The following is an 18,157-nucleotide window of genomic DNA, read 5'->3' as shown; positions in this document are numbered from 1 at the left end:
AATTTGAGTTCCATTAGATGATTCAAGGGAAAAGGAGATCTTTGACAAGCAGAAACAAAGAAAAAAAGGAAAATTACAAAGTTSGTTCTCTCTCAGATTTTTTTCATGCTGTTTTGTGCACACCATTTCAAAGCTCAGAATTTTCCCCACACTGAAGTGGGCAGCAACAGTTACATATTTTGCCCCTATACGAATTCCGTTTAGACAATTAGGAAGTTTACTTTTCATAGTGAACTACACACTAGTATCAAGTTAYTAGGAACTTTACATCCTATCTCTARTCTCAAAATCAATCATATACCTACATCAAGCCCAAGAATAGTGACACAGGTCATCCATTTAAAAGTTTCCTCTGAAAATGGATCAAAGACATAATTTCTGAATAACTAAGAGATTCTCTAACCTTCTCTACCCATCCCTGTCCAAACCAGTCCCGAATAACTGAATTTYTTTAGGAATTAGATATTTTTTCCAYAGTTGCCCATTTATCGGTAGGAAAAGTTGTCATAGCAATTTTTTAAGACTCAGCATAAGTAAGTTTCATTTTYGGAAGTGCTGACTCTTTGGCACCTTGGCATGAACCTCAGGGCCAGGAAAAGCCCTACTAATATTGAGCCCATCTCATTGGAAGGATCCTCTCAAAGATCGTATTTCACAGATAAATTTTACTTTATCCAGGGAATTGCACTCTTGTTCATCATGTCACTCAGTGTAATTATTAAGTTCTCTCCTGAAATGTACAACCTGGAATCTAGCTCATGTAGCTTCAAACCCTTACTTTCYTTCCTTCTCTCCCTTCAGAGTAATCTTAATCTTCTCTCAGATCTGAAAACACCATCAAAATCTATCATGTACTACTTGAAACACCTCATTGATGCAGAGTGGAGAAAGAAGCAGAGATTAAATAAGCAGTCCAATACTAACACTGGTTGCCTTGGTACTAAACAAACTGAATTTTACAGCTCAAAACTTTGCTCTTGCTTGTCCACATTGCAGGCAGTTTGCTGTTTCAAATTGTCATCTCCTYACTCCAAGCAACAAAGCAACTTTTTGAAACAAGTCTTGTGGGCATTTCCTCTCAGGAAGGACCAAATTAAGATGTGATATTTTATAAAAATAATTAATATAGCCATAGAACYTCATCTGATTTACAGCAAAACCTCATCATTATCAGGTCAGTGACTGCAGATGCCTGGCASTAGCAAATGCACTTCTCAAAACAAACAGCATTGTTTCTCTGAGAAAAAAAATTCCTCCACAGAAACTTTTTCATGCCCTGACAACAAGGCAGAATTTTTCAAGCTGTTTCCAATTATGTGAATTTCAGGACACTTCATACACTAGTTATTCTTTGACGCTACAAACAATATGCTGTTTTCTGAGACAGCAAATCCACACATTCCATGATATGAAACAAAGAACTATGGGGAACACTGCATACGCAAAATTACATATGCAATGGAACACTGTTACATCTAAAAGTGTTATCTTGAGAGATTTTCATATGGTCTTAACAACAGAAAAGAGRTCTGCTTCTCAAAGCACTCACATTCTATGGACTTTAGCGTAAGACCATAGATCTCACATTCTCACATATCCCTAGGGATTCAGTCTCATCTTTGTATTTGACATACAATATCACTGTACAGTATCTCCTTTTATCTGGTATTAAAGCAGACAACTCCAGTGTGCTCCTTTCCATCTCTGCTTTTAATATGTACCGGCAGCTTCTCCTGTATCCTTGTGTCCCCAAACAAAAAAGATGAGCAGGTAAGATGGGTATTGCTCAGATTTAAGTAAGCCAAATTTAGGTCAGAACCCAGTACCTATCCCAGTCAGTATCTCTACACCTTTAGTAACAGAAAAATCAAAGTAGTAGAGAAACTGAGAAAAATAACAAAGCTTAATGAAAACATTCAAGAGACAGAACATAGAAATTAATGCAGTTACAAATCACCTATTAGTCTTGAGTGCAGAAGGAAAATGGTATCTGTTATGTAAAGCTGAAGCAGTTCAAGTTTRCTGTGAATGTGCATGTGAATTAACTGCTCAGATTATTTTTTATTATTATCTGAATATCACATTACAGTGAAGAAAACAYAGGTAACAGCTTACTAAACTTCCTAATTCAACTGTGTTACCACATATTTGTTTTGGACTGAAAAGAGCCCAGGTGCCCCATCATTCACATTATATAGTACAAAGTTCATAATGATGTAATAATTACCGTTTAAACATGAGATGAGTTTTGACTACTTACAAACAGTAAAAGAAATTGATTTCTTGATTGCAACAGCAAATTACAATAGCTTTTAATTAGAAGACAGTTCAAATTAATATTTGAATTATTTTCAGATATCCTAATCACACGTGTACTTAACCAAGCAATSACCAAGGCAAGAATTTAAGTCTTTCAAAAGAGTATTATGCAGTCAGTACCCAACTGGAACCTACCTTCTGTAAGTCTACTGTTGTCAGACCATTCCTTATCCTGAACAGAAGCTGAAAGAAAGTACCAACATTACAYTTCGATCAGAAAAGGAGAGAGCTTCAAGAAAATTTCAAGATTTTCATGCCATTTTACCTAAGATWGAATCATTTTTCTCATTCTCTCTTTTTCCTGTTGCACTGTCAATGCACATCCAAAGTTCTTCTAACAAGAGCTTTACTCTTCCTGTTAAAATAAATAAATTATTAAAATAGGTTGAGGAAATTGAACTAAGAAKTTATGTTTATTTTACTCTGAACACAGACATGCCTACAAAACAACCGAAATAGCCACAACAAAAATTACAACATGGGACAAGCTTCAGTGAAAGAGAAATAATACATGCCATTTAGGGAATCGATCCYGTACTAGCCATATGCACACAGCAGACTGAAGGAACAGCTGCAGAAGGCTTTAGCTTTTCCTTTTTATAGRGAATACTACAAAAGGTACCCACTCGAATGTAGCATTAGTGAAATTAAATAGCTTTGTAAAAGAAATCAAGTTACATGAACATAAAATCGGGAGAAAATCTCCTAAGAAGATTTGTATYTGTTGTGGGTTAAGGTTTCTCCTTTTGTTTCCTTTCTTGGGGAATTTYTTTCCCATTTTGTTGCTAAGGTATGCTTCATGGCTGAATCCTTTACTTAATGACAGGTGCTTAGACAGAAAAAAGAGGGTGCCAAGCTCTGGATCCAGGAGAAGGGTCTCCCTGGGCACTCCTCTTGCCCGGCAGCTTGTTCTTTTTTTCTCTCTTTGGAGAGAGGGAAGTTCTAGTGGGAGTTTTGGGCTCGGGAAGGGCGTGTGTGTGTGTGTGTGTGTGTGTGTGTGTGTGTGTGTGTGTGTATGTGTGCGGGGCAGAGGGTAGTTTCACCTCCTGCCCTGCTTGGCTTGGGGAGGACGGTGAACCTGCTACCTGCAGGAGAGAGCTCGCTTGCTGCTGCTGCAGAACCCAGTGTCCTGCTGTCAGTTCCTGTTTGCTAGACTGTGGTTTTCTGCCCGATTGTCTTGCCGGGACCCCTGTGATTCCAGCTACAGTAGTCAAATCCTAATAGCACCATTGCCAGGTGATGTCAAACAATCTAGTTTYAGAGACAGAAGGGCAAGTGGAGAGGGAAAAACAACCCAAGACCTCAGCAAAATACACAAGCACCTCATCTACTTATACCAAAACTATAATATATATAATCATATATATACATATACCAAAACAGCCCATCTGGCCGTTCTGAAGTTTCTTGCTATCCAGAGGAGCACTGAGATCAGCTTTCCCCTGTGAGTCTGTAAAGGAACATTTTCTCCATCCATCTCTGCCAGCTTGTGCCAGCCATGGGCCACGTGAGACCCAAAYCGRCYGGGACCCGCRCCACAGCACCTCCTGCAGCCACCAGGAAATTATCGCACCCGCCCTGCCCRGCCRGGAGCTAACAGCGCCCSYGCTGACTGGGACCGTAACTSCACCAAAGGGGAGGGCATGTCTGTGTGTGAAGCTGTTACTTGGTTTGTGGCTGGGTTGGCTGTGCTATCATTGTTGTTACTTGTTTCACCTGGTTATAYAWATTAGTAAAAACTGTTATTCCCTTTTACCCATAYCTTTGYCAGAAAGCCCGTGATTTCAAAGCTATAATAATTCGGAGGGAAGGGGGAGGAGGGAATCATACCCACCACTCCAAGGGAGGTCCCTGCCTTCATTGGCAAACACCTGTCTTTCAAACGGATACAGTATTACATTTATTTTCACTCAGTAATAATGCATCTTACTCTTTGTATCTAAATTGATTATCAGGCCATAACATTAGGAGATTCTGTCTACAGTCCTAATAGCACCATTGCTAGGTGATGTCAAACAATCTAGTTTCAGAGACAGAAGGACAGGTGGAGAGGGAAAAACAATCCAAGACCTCAGCAAAATACATAAGGACCTCATCTACTTATACCAAAACTATCATCAGATCCAACAATCCAACGATCAAGAAATGAGACTGTTTTTTTGCAAATTCCTTAAGTCAATGGTAATAGCAAACTGTTTATTTTATGAAGAGGAATATTAAAAAAACCTCAGCATGTAATAGGAAAAACAGACAAATTCTGCTTAACAGCTAGTAACAACATTAATCTTCTCATTACTAATWAAGACTTGCTGCTATTTGAAGTTCAAATTAACGCTCAGATATTAATTTTCCTATTTTGCCATTAATTAAAAACCAAAGGATTAAATTTGGCATCAATTCAATACAATCCAAAAGTAAAAAATATGCCAAGACACACAGAAACTGACAAAGTCTGCCTTTTTCAGAAAATTTGATTTCTGCAACAAACTTATTGCGAAGCAAGAAATAGAATGGTGAAGTTCTTTTGTCTCAAAATTGCCTTTAGAATATCTAAACAATTCAAAAGCCGTACCAGCACTTTAAAAGAGTGTAAAAGATAAAAAAAATAAATTTGTTTCAAGTTTGGCCTCGGTACTTTAGAGGAAGTTTTGGATGAATTTGCTCCATTACAATTAGATTCAGATAATTTGTAGCATACATTTTAGATCACTAGGGAAAAAAACAGCCAATAGGATAAGACACAGCTATACCTCCTGGATTTCCACTTGATTTACCAAGTGTCACATAGAAATTGTACCAGACTACTCTCCTGTTTGGTTCTTAATGATTTCAGTGAGCTTCAGAAGGATTGCTTGGGTTTTTTTCAGTGTTTGCATTCTGTTTTATAATTGCCTATCAGCTGACTTCACAGATGCACAGGGTACATTAGCCGTTTTTAAGAATCAAGTATTTTCCTTACTATTTCCTTAATAATAATCTCTTACACTAGTCCCTTATCACTGTAGCCCACTTGTATCAATCACATCTGCTCTTACAGCAATTCTGGCAGTACACTATGTTTCCAAAAACACAACTCCAGAAGAGTTGCAATAAATTCATAATAATTGGTTTCATACAGAGAATGGTATGCAAAGTCTTACCTTTGTCTATATCTGTTGCAAGATGTTCACTTGAACTCTGAGTTTCTGCATGCTTAACTATTAAAAGGAGGAGAGGTGAGAAGAATATGTTCATATGGAACAATACCACATACAAATCTGAAGGCATTCAAAKGTAAACACTTACCTTTTCTGCACTTCTCTTTAAATACATTGTCAAGCCTTCCCTGTWAAGAAGTACAAAATTTTTATGCCAAACATATTTTTTAGAGCATCAACTCTTACATAGCATGAAATCTATATCAACATTTCAAAGGCCTTTCTTCAGTTAGAAAATTTCTCTCTTACAGTGAACTGCTATGTTTAGTYACTCGGGATCCAAAAAAAAAAGTAATTTTTCTGTTTTAGTATCTCTTACACTAATAGCTTCCTATTTTTCACCCAAAAATACTAAAAGAAGCTTCACCCAAAGATAAGGAAAGCCTTACTTGTGCCTTTTTAAGCTCCTTTTCAAGCCTTTTCTTTTCAGTTTTCAGTTGTCTGAAGTCCTGTGTATGCTTTGTTGCAGCCTCTTCAAAAAACAGAATGAAAATTCAAGTTAGAAACTACACTCTAAGAGACTACTAATTTAAATTGTGCTGGTCACTAGTTGCAAATCAAATTACCAGAAGAAAAGAGACAGTGTGAAATACAACTGTCTACTGAAGTATTTTGGTTCATTAAGACAACAACTCATGCATTACAAGTATATTGCCTTCTATTGCATAATTACTGTTTTGAACCACTGCAATACATTTATTAGTTTGCTCAGTTACATGCAAGAATGAGGGGTCATATTGTAATGACATTGTACTATAAAACAATACTGACCAAGTGAAAAAAGGACATATAACTGAGGCACAAGGGTTTTTGCATATGTTTTATTCTCTTCCTTAAGAGAACATTGGTTCAAAGATGAAAACACCATAGCTATTTGCATTAAAAAGATCCAGATAGCATTCAAGTCTAATAGAGAAGAGGACCTCATCTCTTAATGTCTAACAGAAAAGGGCAGATAGGTGCAAAAAGAGAATACAGGGTAGGTGAGAACTGAACGTGAGATTCCTAGCAAAATTCTCAGATGACAGAGTTAGCTGAGAGAACTCCCGTGCGTTCAGCCTGATGACATATATGTATAGGTGAGAAAATAAACTGAATTTGCCTGCTGATCAAATCAGAATAGAGCCTATTAAAATAAAAGGCATTAAAAACCCACTTGGGCATACCACCCTCTAGGGTGGTAGGCTGACAAAAAAAAAAAAAAAAAAAAAAAAAAAAAAAAAAAAAAAAAAAAAAAAAAGATAAAATTTCACAATGACAAAAGATACGAGGTCTGAGGTATTTTAATGAACACAGAAAAAAATCCAAACAGATAAAACAGTTACTGAAATCGAACCTATACCTACTCTCTCTCAGTATTTTGTTCTACTTCTGTTAGAATTAGAGATTTAGAAGGCAAGTGTGTAAAAACCTAGCTGTCCTGTAATGGAACTCCAAAATTCTCATCAAAACGAACACCTTTAACCTGCACTTTAACAGCAGGATTCAGGGGGTTTCTAACAGTAAGATATAAGTCACTCAGTTCACTGTATTTTAAACTATGGTAAGCACAGCTACAAGCATGATAGGAATGCAAATATCTGCCTTGCCAATTGATGGTAGAAGTGARGCCTCAGAAAGTCTTATGTATATCCACTCTCTACCAGTAAAACAAGAAAAACACAGTGCCATGAAACCAGTGTTTTCTCTCCATGTAAAAACAAAGCAAGCAAACAAATAAACTAACCAACCAAAATACAAGTGCCAGAACATTTAAAAATCAAAAAACATGCATCAGGATCACCACATACTTATACATGATCATAAACACAAAGAATCCTGCTAGTATTAGTAGAACGCCAGARCATATGCCCTATGAACACCAGCTTCTTGAACTAGACTTGATTAGCCAGAGGGGAAAACAAAACTCTTAGAAGGAATCCAGGAACAGCTTTCCTGTACAAGGAGGTATCAAGGAGATAGAATGAGACTGTTCACTGTTGTACGGTAGACATCAGGTGTAAACTGAAACATGTTTCCAGCTAGTTATAAAGAAAAACATGTCAGTGAATCAAACTGCTCAGATTGGTCAGACTCCATCCTTCGAAGTTTTCATGACCAGCAGTTCCCTTCCAACTTTATCTATGTCATGTGCATAAGACATTCAGCAGAAAACATTCAGCAGGAGGGCTGATGTAAATCAGAGACTAAGAATGCCACATAGTACTGCCCTGCCTTGCTCCTTGGACCTCAAAGTTAGTCACAGTTCATCTGGATAGAAAAGGAAAAAACATTACGTTAATGTACTGTTTTCCTACTCAATGTAGAAAGTTACCTTCAAGTTTTTTCACTTTTGTTTCCAGTTTCTTTCTCCTGTTAAAAAGAACACATTATTTGATTATTTTAAAATAGAATTATGTTGCAAGAAAAGCCAGAAAAAAGAAATCTAGCCATTCAGAGAAAACACACTTCCAATCAATGAATCACTGAAGCTGAAAAATTAAATTGGTGGCATGTTGCTGACATTCTCACACAAAGAGCTGTATCTGTTACAGAGGCAAYGTTTGCATTTAGGAGAGTTAATGAACTAATCCAGGTACATAAAAAGACCTTTAGCTACAACTTGGAATTAGAAATACAACGCTAGAAAAATTACTTCTGTTTTTTGCATTATTATGATGTGATGCAGACAGATTGGTTTTGCTCTTTAAAAACAATCAAGCCTTGCTTACAAAAATAATATCTAAGCAATGAGATAATTAGAAATAGCCTTCAAGATCACTTATGTCCCACTGTTTTTTGTTCAGAACATCCGGGTGCTTTAGACTAAAGCCAAATCAGAAGAAATAAACCTTACACATCCTGAACAATTTTAACTTAAGCATTTCCAACCCTATCTTATATGTAAAACACGCAGAATTGGAAAATAAAGAAATAGACAAGTAAACATTTTTATTGTTTTCTTCTGTTAAATCCCAGTATCCCAGAACTTTTTAAACTGTTGTGGTAAATAGAGGATTCTACTAATGCTCACTGATCACTTTCATGAAGCAAAACACAGCTCATCTATTCCCCATACTAAAACCTGCGTAATGGATTGAGATACACGACGTAAGCCTTTCCGGATGTTCAGGATTCAATTACTACTTCAGACATGAACTGGAATATTCCACTGGAATATGATTGGCCACCTTTTCCATGTTCAGTAGTCAATGAGTTTATACTATAAAATAATAGATGGATGATTCTGTGCATTCTCAGCCTGAAGAGGTTCATACTTACTTTCCTATATGAGGGCTTTGACAGTCAAGCCATAGGTGAGAATTTCAGCAAAATTCCTTATAAAACATCTTTGCAGAAAAAAAAGGATGGGGGAGTTGTCCTTTAGAAAATTGGTAGTAAGAAACTTCTGTTTCTCTGTAAATTATCTTCAAATGAATGTACAGAAGTACTACATCTACAATGCATGGACACTCTGGAAACAAGACCAGTTGAAACAGGAAGACTACAGAGATGCTGTTTGCTATTGCAGGGAGGAGACTTATGCAGCCAAAGCTCATAACCAGTACTCTAAAGGACACAAAAAGGGCTTTTAAAAATATATTTAATAGCAAATGGAAGATCAGAAATAACATTGGTCCATTGCTTGATGAGGTTAGTCATGTCAGAAATAGGGATGCAAAGCAGAGATGTTTTATGCCTTCTTCGCATCTGTCACCAATGACAGACTCYGGGGATGCACAGAAACCTGTGCTGAAAGACTGTGACTAGTTTGTTCAGCTTAGGAAAGAGAAGGCTAAGGGGTGATCTCATCACAGTTTACAACTTCCTCAGTGGGGCACAGTGGAGAAGAAGGTGCTGATCTCCTTTCTCTGGTGACCAGTGACAGGACAGAAGGAAATGAAATGAAGCTGCATCGGTGGAAGTTCAGATGGGACATTAAGGAAAGGTTCTTGAGTGAGASGGTGGTTGGACAGACACTGGAGGGAAGCAGTCATTGACAGCAACCCCTGTCAGAGTTCAAGAACCCGAATGACAGCCTTAGTCCTACAGTTTAGTTTTAAGTAGTTCAGAAGTCTCTGCAGGGAGTTGGCACTTAATGATCCTCATAGATACTTTTCAACTTGAGATAGAAGTCCTATGACACAAACAACTAAGAATCTGAATAAAAGTCAGCCACTAAATGCCAACATTATCACTGCACTAATATTTACAAATGAAATAATTACATTTACACATGTAGTACTATACTAATTTCATCAACACACAACTATATTAAGAAAATAGGTAGATATTAAATCTAGAAATTTACAAAAAGCACTTTGCAGATGATGTATTTGGGCAGAACTCCTCTTATGCTACATAACTCAAGTTCCTATCTGATCTTTAAGATACATGCACAACTGCAGCTAACAGAATGCTATACTAACAGAAGTTGTACTACATGGGAATTGCCATCCTTGTAGAATATTCAGACCTCAACTAAACAGTCCTGAGTAAGCTAACTTTGACACTGGCTCTGAATGGCAGATTGGACCAAAGGACGTGAGTCATAATTTCTGACCTATTTTTTTAACACTAACTGTACATTAACAGTAATTTTATAAACAATTCACTATTACTCTGCTTCTGAAAAAAATCCAGCTTTCAGTTACTGAATTCATATGACCTACTGTTTAAAATGGGCTCAGCATCTGAGGTATACAAAACAGCTACGGCATCACAAAATTGAGGCTGAAGTTGCAAGAATCCTCTAGAAGTTATCTCGTCCAACCAACACTGCTCAAGTAAGGCCACCTATAGCTTGTTGCCCAGGATCATTTCCAGATGGCTTCTGAATATCTCCAACAATTGAGAGGCCACAAGCTCCCAGGAAGCACTCAATCTCACAGCAAAAAGTGTTTCCTAATGTTCACAGGGAACATTCTGTGTCTTAGTTTGTGTCAACTGCCTCTTGTCTTGTCTCTCAGGTCAATGGAAGTGAGCCTGGTTCTGTCTTCTTTTTACCCTCCCTTCAGGTATTTACAGACACTGATGATATCACCCCTGAGTCTTTTCTTCCCAAGTTCTCTCAGCCTTCTGACAATAGAGAGATGCTCCTGTTCCTTAATCATCTTCATGGTCCTACACTAAATTCACTCCCATGTCTCTCTTGTATGGAGGAGTCTGGACCTAACACAGTACTTCAGGGGTGGTCAGCAGTATATCAGCAGTGCTGAGCAGAAGAGAATGAGCATCTCCCTAAGCCTGATGGCAAAACTTTGCTTATTGTAGACCAAGACACCGGTAGCCTTCTTTGCCACAAGTACATATTGTTGGTTCATGTCATGAGAGTGCCCCAAGCTGCTAAATGGGGCACTAAATGGCCCTCAGCATGTACTGGTGTATGTGATTGTTCCTTATCAGGTGCAGGGCTTAGCACTTCTCCTTGCTGAACTTCCCAAAGTTTCTGTCAGCTCATTTCATCAGCCTGTCAAGCTTGTGCTGGATTGCAGCATGCCCCTTTGGCCCATCATCCACACTAGGGTCACTGGCAAACTTGCTGACAGYAGGCTCTGTCTCATCATGCACATTCACAAAGAAAGATGTTAAAGTGGACTAGATCATCTACGCAGGCTGTGCTGTCTACCCCCAGGGAGGAGGTAGATGTTACATACCGGTCTCCAACTAGGCTTTGCACAGTGCTCATCACCACACTCAAGGCCCAACCATTCAGCCAGTTTTTGATCCACTGTCGGCTCATCCAGACCCTACAGAACCAGCCTAAGGGGCTATGATAAGGCTGTTATGGGAGACAGTGTCAGAGGTCTTACTGGTAGCCTGTCAAACACTAGCCACTGCTCTTCCCTTATCTAGTGGACATCTCAATTAATAACGTCAATGAAGCACAATTTTGCCTTGGGGGAGACCATACTGTCAACTTCTGAGGAGTTTCCTGTTCTTTATGTGCTTCAAAATAAGTTAAAGAATGACCTGCTCCATCACCTTCCCAGGGATCAACCTGAGGCTGACTGGCCTGTAGTTCCCTGGCTCCTCCTTGAAGATAAAACTGATAGATAGAGGAAACAAGCATTATATCTATATYGACACAATAAACTGTCAGCACATTAGGGTGGTCAGTTCGCTTTTAAGATGCAGTTAGCAATGGGGTAGCTGCTCTCTGCTGCTCTTATATAGAATGATGTTCTAAACATTCGATTAAGTTCACAGTACATTGAGTACACCTACATGAGAAATAAGTGCAGTCTGGCTGAAAAAATGAGAAGTGAYAACCAATGCTAGTCTTCTTGTACAGTCTTTTGGTTAACAGTGGCTTGCTGCTGTGCTTGTGAATACCATATGTTTCACAAGTCATGTAAAGATAATAGGGTATCTCTTTAGAGACATGCTTCAGTCACTTGATCATCCCCATGGATCCTTATTAGACTCTCTCCAGTATACCCATATCTCCTTTACAGAGAAGCCCAGAACCGGGCACAGTACTTCAGGCATGGCCTCACCAGTACTCAGCAGAAGGAACCAATCGCTTCCCYTGACCTGCTGGTAGCACCAAAATAGCTTAGAAACACCAAAGTTAAAAATGATAACCAGCTTACATGGAAGCAATGAGCCACCACTGGGAGTTCCACTGGGATATGTGTTAGAATACATTAGAAATAAAAGCTGACTACAAAAGCAGCAGAAGGGTCTTAGAATTCCAAGTCACTAGAGAGCAATCACTGGCTTTCATAAATGTAAAGTGATGCAGATGAAAAAAAATGACCACAACTACCAACACTTTGCTATGTATTAGCTAGTTCTCTCTTGAGAGTATGAGTACCTTTCCACACAATATTGAAAAGCCACAGTTCCCTGATATAGGTGATTTAATGGTATTAGAGGATTAAAAAGCAGTTAGACAAATCCATTAGAGTATTCATCAAGGGCTGTATGAATTAACACACACATATGCTCCAGGCAAGGAAGTATCTGAGTGACTGCCCACTGGAAAACAAACTTTAGGAATCATCAAGGCACAGCTTCAGAATATTCAGCATTATGGTAGCAAAAATGGCTTCTGCACTTTTGGTGCCAAATCTCTCCTGCTCATTTCCAAACATGGCAGACAGTTCAATAGAAACTGCTGTACGGTTCCATTAAAATAAATTACTTTAAGGACTGATTTTAGTACAGACCACTTTGGCAATATCATTCCTCTACTGGCTTCAAAGACTTAACAGCAAAACTGAATTGGATGGTAATAACAAAAAGCTGAGACTAAGAACCACTTAAAACTGGAGGATCTACAGCTTTTTCTCAATTTCATCCTGCTCTTGACGACTTTCATTAAACAACCACCTAAAGACCATTTCAAGACAAGACAATAATTAAACTAACACTGCACTCAAGAATGTTTGCTACAAAACTTAAGATCATTCTTCCATCAACTCCTTGTTCTAAGAACTCTTAACTACCAAAATTTTAGCAAAGGAAAGGATAACTAGATAATGTAAACAATCTAGTYTGGAAGAGGTAAGCAGAAGGCAAAGAAGGGTTGTGAAATAAAGAAGCATCACTCACACAGCATCACTGTTTACTATTTCTTCTTTAATTTTAACATATTCCAGTTGACTCTCCTGATAAATCTTGAGAGAACTCTGAAGAAGGAAAGCATAGTTAAAATATGTCCATACTGAGGGCAAAAAAAAAAAAAAATAGATGGCATATACCTTACCTAATAAGGTACACCTTCAGTAACAGTGCATAGCCAAAAAGGTATATTCAGTAAGAAAAGAAGCAAGTTGAAGAATGAGGTTATCCTCCTTCTTTAAAGGCAAACATTATAACAAGCAAACAAATACATAAATCTCTATTTGTCTATCTTTTGAGGAAATTAAAGCTGAAGTCAAGAGCTTTAACTACTACACATCATACATATGATCCTATTTTCTCAGAAAAAGTGCCATCAGGACATCAGCTACTAATGCTTTCTGAGGGAAGAGGCATAAAACCATCCCAACATAGAACACAAACTAGGTATAGTGACAACACAATGTTAATATCCTGTCTCATACCATCATGAAAAAATTACAAGAAASAAGGTGGGGTATTTTTTTCAAAAATAATACTAATGTCTAGAATATACATTTAGGTGATTTGAACAATCTAAACCTTCTTCCATGTAGACTAAATCTCAGCTAAGCAATGGGARAGAAGATAGGAATAAATTCAAGAAGCTAATAACATAAAAGCATATGTTCAAAAAGGTAACAGAAGCATAACCCTATTCTGCACAGACCCTTTTTCTTGACACTTTTCAGTAGTACAAGTCATATTCAATAATGCGAAAAGATCAGGGCAGAAAATCAAAGGAGTCTAAATGTTTCTCCTTTCTTCCTAAGTGAGGAAATAAAAACCAAATAATTGGATCAAAAATCATAAAAACTACAACATTCTAAACTTTTTGCCTCTCTGAAACTTGAAGCCATTTAATTAATTGCACCTTAACCCAGAGCTACCTGTCCCAAAGAGCTAGAAATAACAACTGAGCTCATTAAAGTCAGCTTCATTAAGATGAGCATTTAAATACATACATTTCCTTCAACAGAAAAAGGGCAAGTTATTTAAACCTTACAAGCACACCTTTTTTTCTTCCAATTCTGCCTTCAAGGAACCCAACTCTTCCTGGCACTTTTCCAGAGGCAGAATTTTCTGTAACATCTTCTCCACTTGGCAACGAAGAGCAGAGATCTCTCTGAAATGAGATATGCAATTAAAAAAAGAAGTTGCCAAAACCACAAATGTTTTCAAATTCAGTAATCAGATTCTTCAGTCAAGCATCTGACTATTTTGCTTTCATCCTATGGAAAAAATGCTGTGAGACATACCCAAAAGCTTTAAAAGTTTCAGTGTTCTCATTTTTCTACCCATTTAAAGTAAATCCCAGATCTGATTTAAAAATACTACACTGAGCCTAAAGCTATATGCAAGCAGATGGCATGTGCCACTGAGGTATGCTGCCTACACTGAAGTGCCAGTAATAAGTATCTCTGCATACATACAGAGTGATGTAAAACAAGAGCAGAGTCCAACTGCAGTGTTTTTCAGCAGGTGTGATGCAGTCCATAAAAATTATATGCTACCTCTTCCTCTATAATCACATAGAGTAGCAAGGACACACAGCCACAACTCTAAGTCAAAATGCTTCACACAAATATGGATACCCCAAACAGGCTTGTATTTAACCACCACCAAAATATGAGCTTCACATCTCCACTTACTTAAGACTCTTAAAAACACAGGTCCAGGAAAGAATTCCCCACAGGTATTGTAGAAAAACAACAGATTTCTCTCCTCATCAAAGACATTTTTACTAACTATGGCCTACAAAACACAGTAAAAGTATCATACTAAAAGCAGAGCCTATACCCATGGCTGTTGCTATTACAYCGTCAGACTCCTAAAACTAACCACAACACAGAGAACAGAGCATCTTTAGTAAACAATATAAGTCAAACTTACCGTTCAGCAAATTGAAGCTGTAATCTCTTGTTAAGGTAGAAATTAAAAACAGTTTAGCAACTGTCCATATTGTGTATTTCAATCCAACCGGTACTTGCAAAGAAACATTGAGTAAAGATTTCCTCACACAAAAAAACCTCCACAAGACTTGCAGAACTAAGTGTTTTAAACATGCATTTCAATACAAGTGAATAAGCAGAGCTGCTTCTGTGACATGAAAAAAACTGAGTAATTCTYAGCAACGCAGATTGCAAATAGATCATCTCAAATGATATAATAGAAAYACGCAGATCTTAAGTGGATAATTTTAATTCCAAAGGCCTATTTTCTTTACAAAACCTACTCATTTTGTTCTTTATTAGAGACATAATCTTTTAACTTAAACAGAAAGCCTCAAGCCCTTTTATAAGACATGTTATAGGTATACTAATTCTTTAAAAACACAAATAGAAAACTCAAGGATATCAGTGCACTTCTGTTGATACTCCGTCAGCAAACGACTGTAAGAAAAGAAAAAAAAGCCAGGTATTACTCATTTTCTCACCTGATTGTGTGTTAGGGTGTCTTTCCTTTTGCTTTATAGATAGARAAAGTGTAAGATTGGTTTGCATTTTATAATAGTAGTCAATACAACCCTATCATTTCATTAAGCCATTCAAACCTCAAATCAAAATTTGTTAGGTAGAAAAAAAGCCAACTGGCAATTACATGAATTTGTAGCCAATAACTAATTGCAACTTTAAAAAAAATATTGCTTAGGTAAAGGACACAATATACATATATATATATATATATATATATATGTGAATATATATGTATACTAACACACTACCAAATTTGAAAGGATGTTTTTGTAAAAAAGAACGTCTCAGAGAAATAATTTCAAAGACCCAAAAAGGCTTGAATCTTTACATTATTCTCCTAGCAGAAATAAAAGGGTAACACTCACCCTGACCCAAGAGAGCCATGGGACAGCACCAAGAAATATTACTCTTTTCTTTCCTCAAATGTTACATTTTTTTAAGAACAGAGAGAAGAAAGGACAAGAAAGAGTAATACTATGGCAGTTACCCCAAGACAGAGAGGGTTGCATTACTTTCTACTGCAATACTTAAGAGTAATGCAGTAATGCAAAAGAGAAAGGTTGAGCTGCAAGTTGTTAAAGAAGAGGCATTTTCCATAAGAAACATATGCGCTGGCAGAAAGAAGAGAGAGAGACACAAAGTTTAGAGGTTGGAAAAGATCACAAAAAAGTAAAGGAGCTTTGAAAAAAGGGTCCTAGTTAAGAGACCCTAGCTTAAATACTCTCTGGAAGCTGGAATGCAGGACTGGCATTTAGATTCACTAAAGTCAGACTGATATGTATCTGGGAAAGGGTAGTAAGAAACAAATCACTACAATTTGGAGACATAGCATGGATATTAGGGCATGCTATGGTGGTAGACACAACATATCTTGTTATATTATTTCATACAATAATGTGTTGATTGTATTTGAGAAGAATTGCAAGCAAGCACAGAAGAGAAAGCAAACAGTAAGAATTTTATAACCATATKGTCCTGAACAATATTCAGCTTCACTTTTCACATTCTGATATTTAATCCCAACAGAACTTCAGATWTACATCTATACTCAACTTCTAGTTCTCATATATTCTTCACTACAGAAAAATGAAATAAATGAGCACRATTAAATCAATGAAATAATAAATAAAAATAAATTAATAAATAAATAACTTCAAAAAGCTCTTTCTGCATGTATTTCTAATAACCAGAGAATAAATTGAAGAAGTCGTACAGGCCAGATTTAGGACCTGTTTGTGAAAAATTTGCTTTCATTTTGTGAAGCATATAGTGTAGTGCATCAACGAATACCCACATTGTATTTCCGGTATTGTTGTAAATACTTAAGAACAATAAAACCCAAACAAACAAACAAAACTATGTGCAATTGTACTTACTCTCCATCAATCATTTTTTGCTTCAGTGCAATTAATGCAGCTACATATTCATTTATATTCTGTAAGGAAGAGTCTCAGRTCAGTAAGGAACTCACACCCCAAAAAACAGTATTTAAACTACCCCTAATTTGATTTGGTAATGTTATAGAAAATAAAATAATCGGTCTTATTTTTTTCCATTCTCTTTGTGAACAAGTTGTTAAATCACCGAAAGTACATTTATTTAAATACACATGGAGAATGCAGGTTCCACAAGAAAGTATGCATACTTAAATGAGGCCTTAATACAAAAGCTCTTCAAACTTTGCCTACACAGTAGATTCTATACTAAATCCCTATAACTTTTCCCCTCAAAATCCAATTACCCTTTGGCAGAACATCAGCAATAAACATTAGCTCACTTGAGTCTACAATTTTTCCATTCTAAGTGTGTCCTGTGAACTCTCAACWGGACCTTCTCTTCATTTAAAGGAGAAACAAGTATTGCCCAAAGCGTAATACTATAAAAATACAAGCTCGCTTAAGAGCCCTCAAGGAAGTAAATCCTAAATCCTCACACTGAACCGAAGCAAAGCTAAAAGGATACGTCTAGAAATTCCCTGAAGATCCCACTAGGCACGTCGYAGAGACACGAGCTACTTTTCCACACTTCCCCTGGCTAAAGCTCGACACTGCTGCTACTTCCAGAGCCCGTTTGCCACGCACGCCATCCACACTCCCGACGCACCGGGAGTGTTGAGTGTGGTACCCGACACCTCCCACCCGCCAGCGGCCCGGCACAGACCCACTGCCTCCTCCGTGAGCAAAAACCCCACTCTAGCGCTACACGGACGGCGGTCCGTGCTCACCTGCTGGAGAACACCACAGTTGGCGCAGGCCCCGGCGGCGGCCGCAGTCCCGGCCGGCGGCGGCGGCGTCTCCCCGGGCATCATCGTACCCGCGCCTCCGCCCGGCCCCGCAGAGATGCGTGTGCGCCGCTCTAATGCGTCACACACCGCGCCGCTGYCTTAGCAAGGACCCAGTTTGCTCTCCCCTTCTCGAGAGTTATGTCCTCTGCTGCCTGACTAGTAGCAGTAGAAAAGACAGCAAAAAGTGCTCTCTGCAGAGAATGAGCGTTGAAAGCAACCGATGAACAGCGACCTAACCCACTAAAAGGCCCCGCCTGTGCCATACCCTTCAACCAGTACTATTTTCTTCTTTT

General features: G+C 37.9%; 1 protein-coding gene across 1 annotated transcript in view; it reads right to left on the bottom strand.

Moving 5' to 3' along the window:
- Positions 1 to 17,948, bottom strand: part of ICE1 (interactor of little elongation complex ELL subunit 1) — a 38,364-nt gene extending 20,416 nt beyond the window's left edge. The window contains exons 1-12 of the mRNA XM_057367467.1: positions 17,805 to 17,948; positions 16,957 to 17,015; positions 15,462 to 15,496; positions 14,997 to 15,015; positions 14,118 to 14,229; positions 13,056 to 13,132; positions 7,831 to 7,868; positions 5,906 to 5,988; positions 5,605 to 5,644; positions 5,460 to 5,516; positions 2,585 to 2,674; positions 2,455 to 2,502 (exon numbers count right to left, since the gene is read on the bottom strand). Coding sequence (XP_057223450.1) covers positions 2,455 to 2,502; positions 2,585 to 2,674; positions 5,460 to 5,516; positions 5,605 to 5,644; positions 5,906 to 5,988; positions 7,831 to 7,868; positions 13,056 to 13,132; positions 14,118 to 14,229; positions 14,997 to 15,015; positions 15,462 to 15,496; positions 16,957 to 17,015; positions 17,805 to 17,888 — 742 coding nt within the window. The 5' untranslated portion in view covers positions 17,889 to 17,948. The remainder of the gene's footprint in view (positions 1 to 2,454; positions 2,503 to 2,584; positions 2,675 to 5,459; positions 5,517 to 5,604; positions 5,645 to 5,905; positions 5,989 to 7,830; positions 7,869 to 13,055; positions 13,133 to 14,117; positions 14,230 to 14,996; positions 15,016 to 15,461; positions 15,497 to 16,956; positions 17,016 to 17,804) is intronic.
- Between the last annotated feature and the right edge of the window lie 209 nt (positions 17,949 to 18,157).

The sequence above is a fragment of the Malurus melanocephalus genome, unplaced genomic scaffold (assembly GCF_030028575.1).
Source record: "Malurus melanocephalus ecotype Western Australia unplaced genomic scaffold, MMel_1.1 scaffold_79, whole genome shotgun sequence".
NCBI classification, from domain to species: domain Eukaryota; kingdom Metazoa; phylum Chordata; class Aves; order Passeriformes; family Maluridae; genus Malurus; species Malurus melanocephalus.
This window is presented reverse-complemented; position numbering and strand designations above follow the sequence as displayed.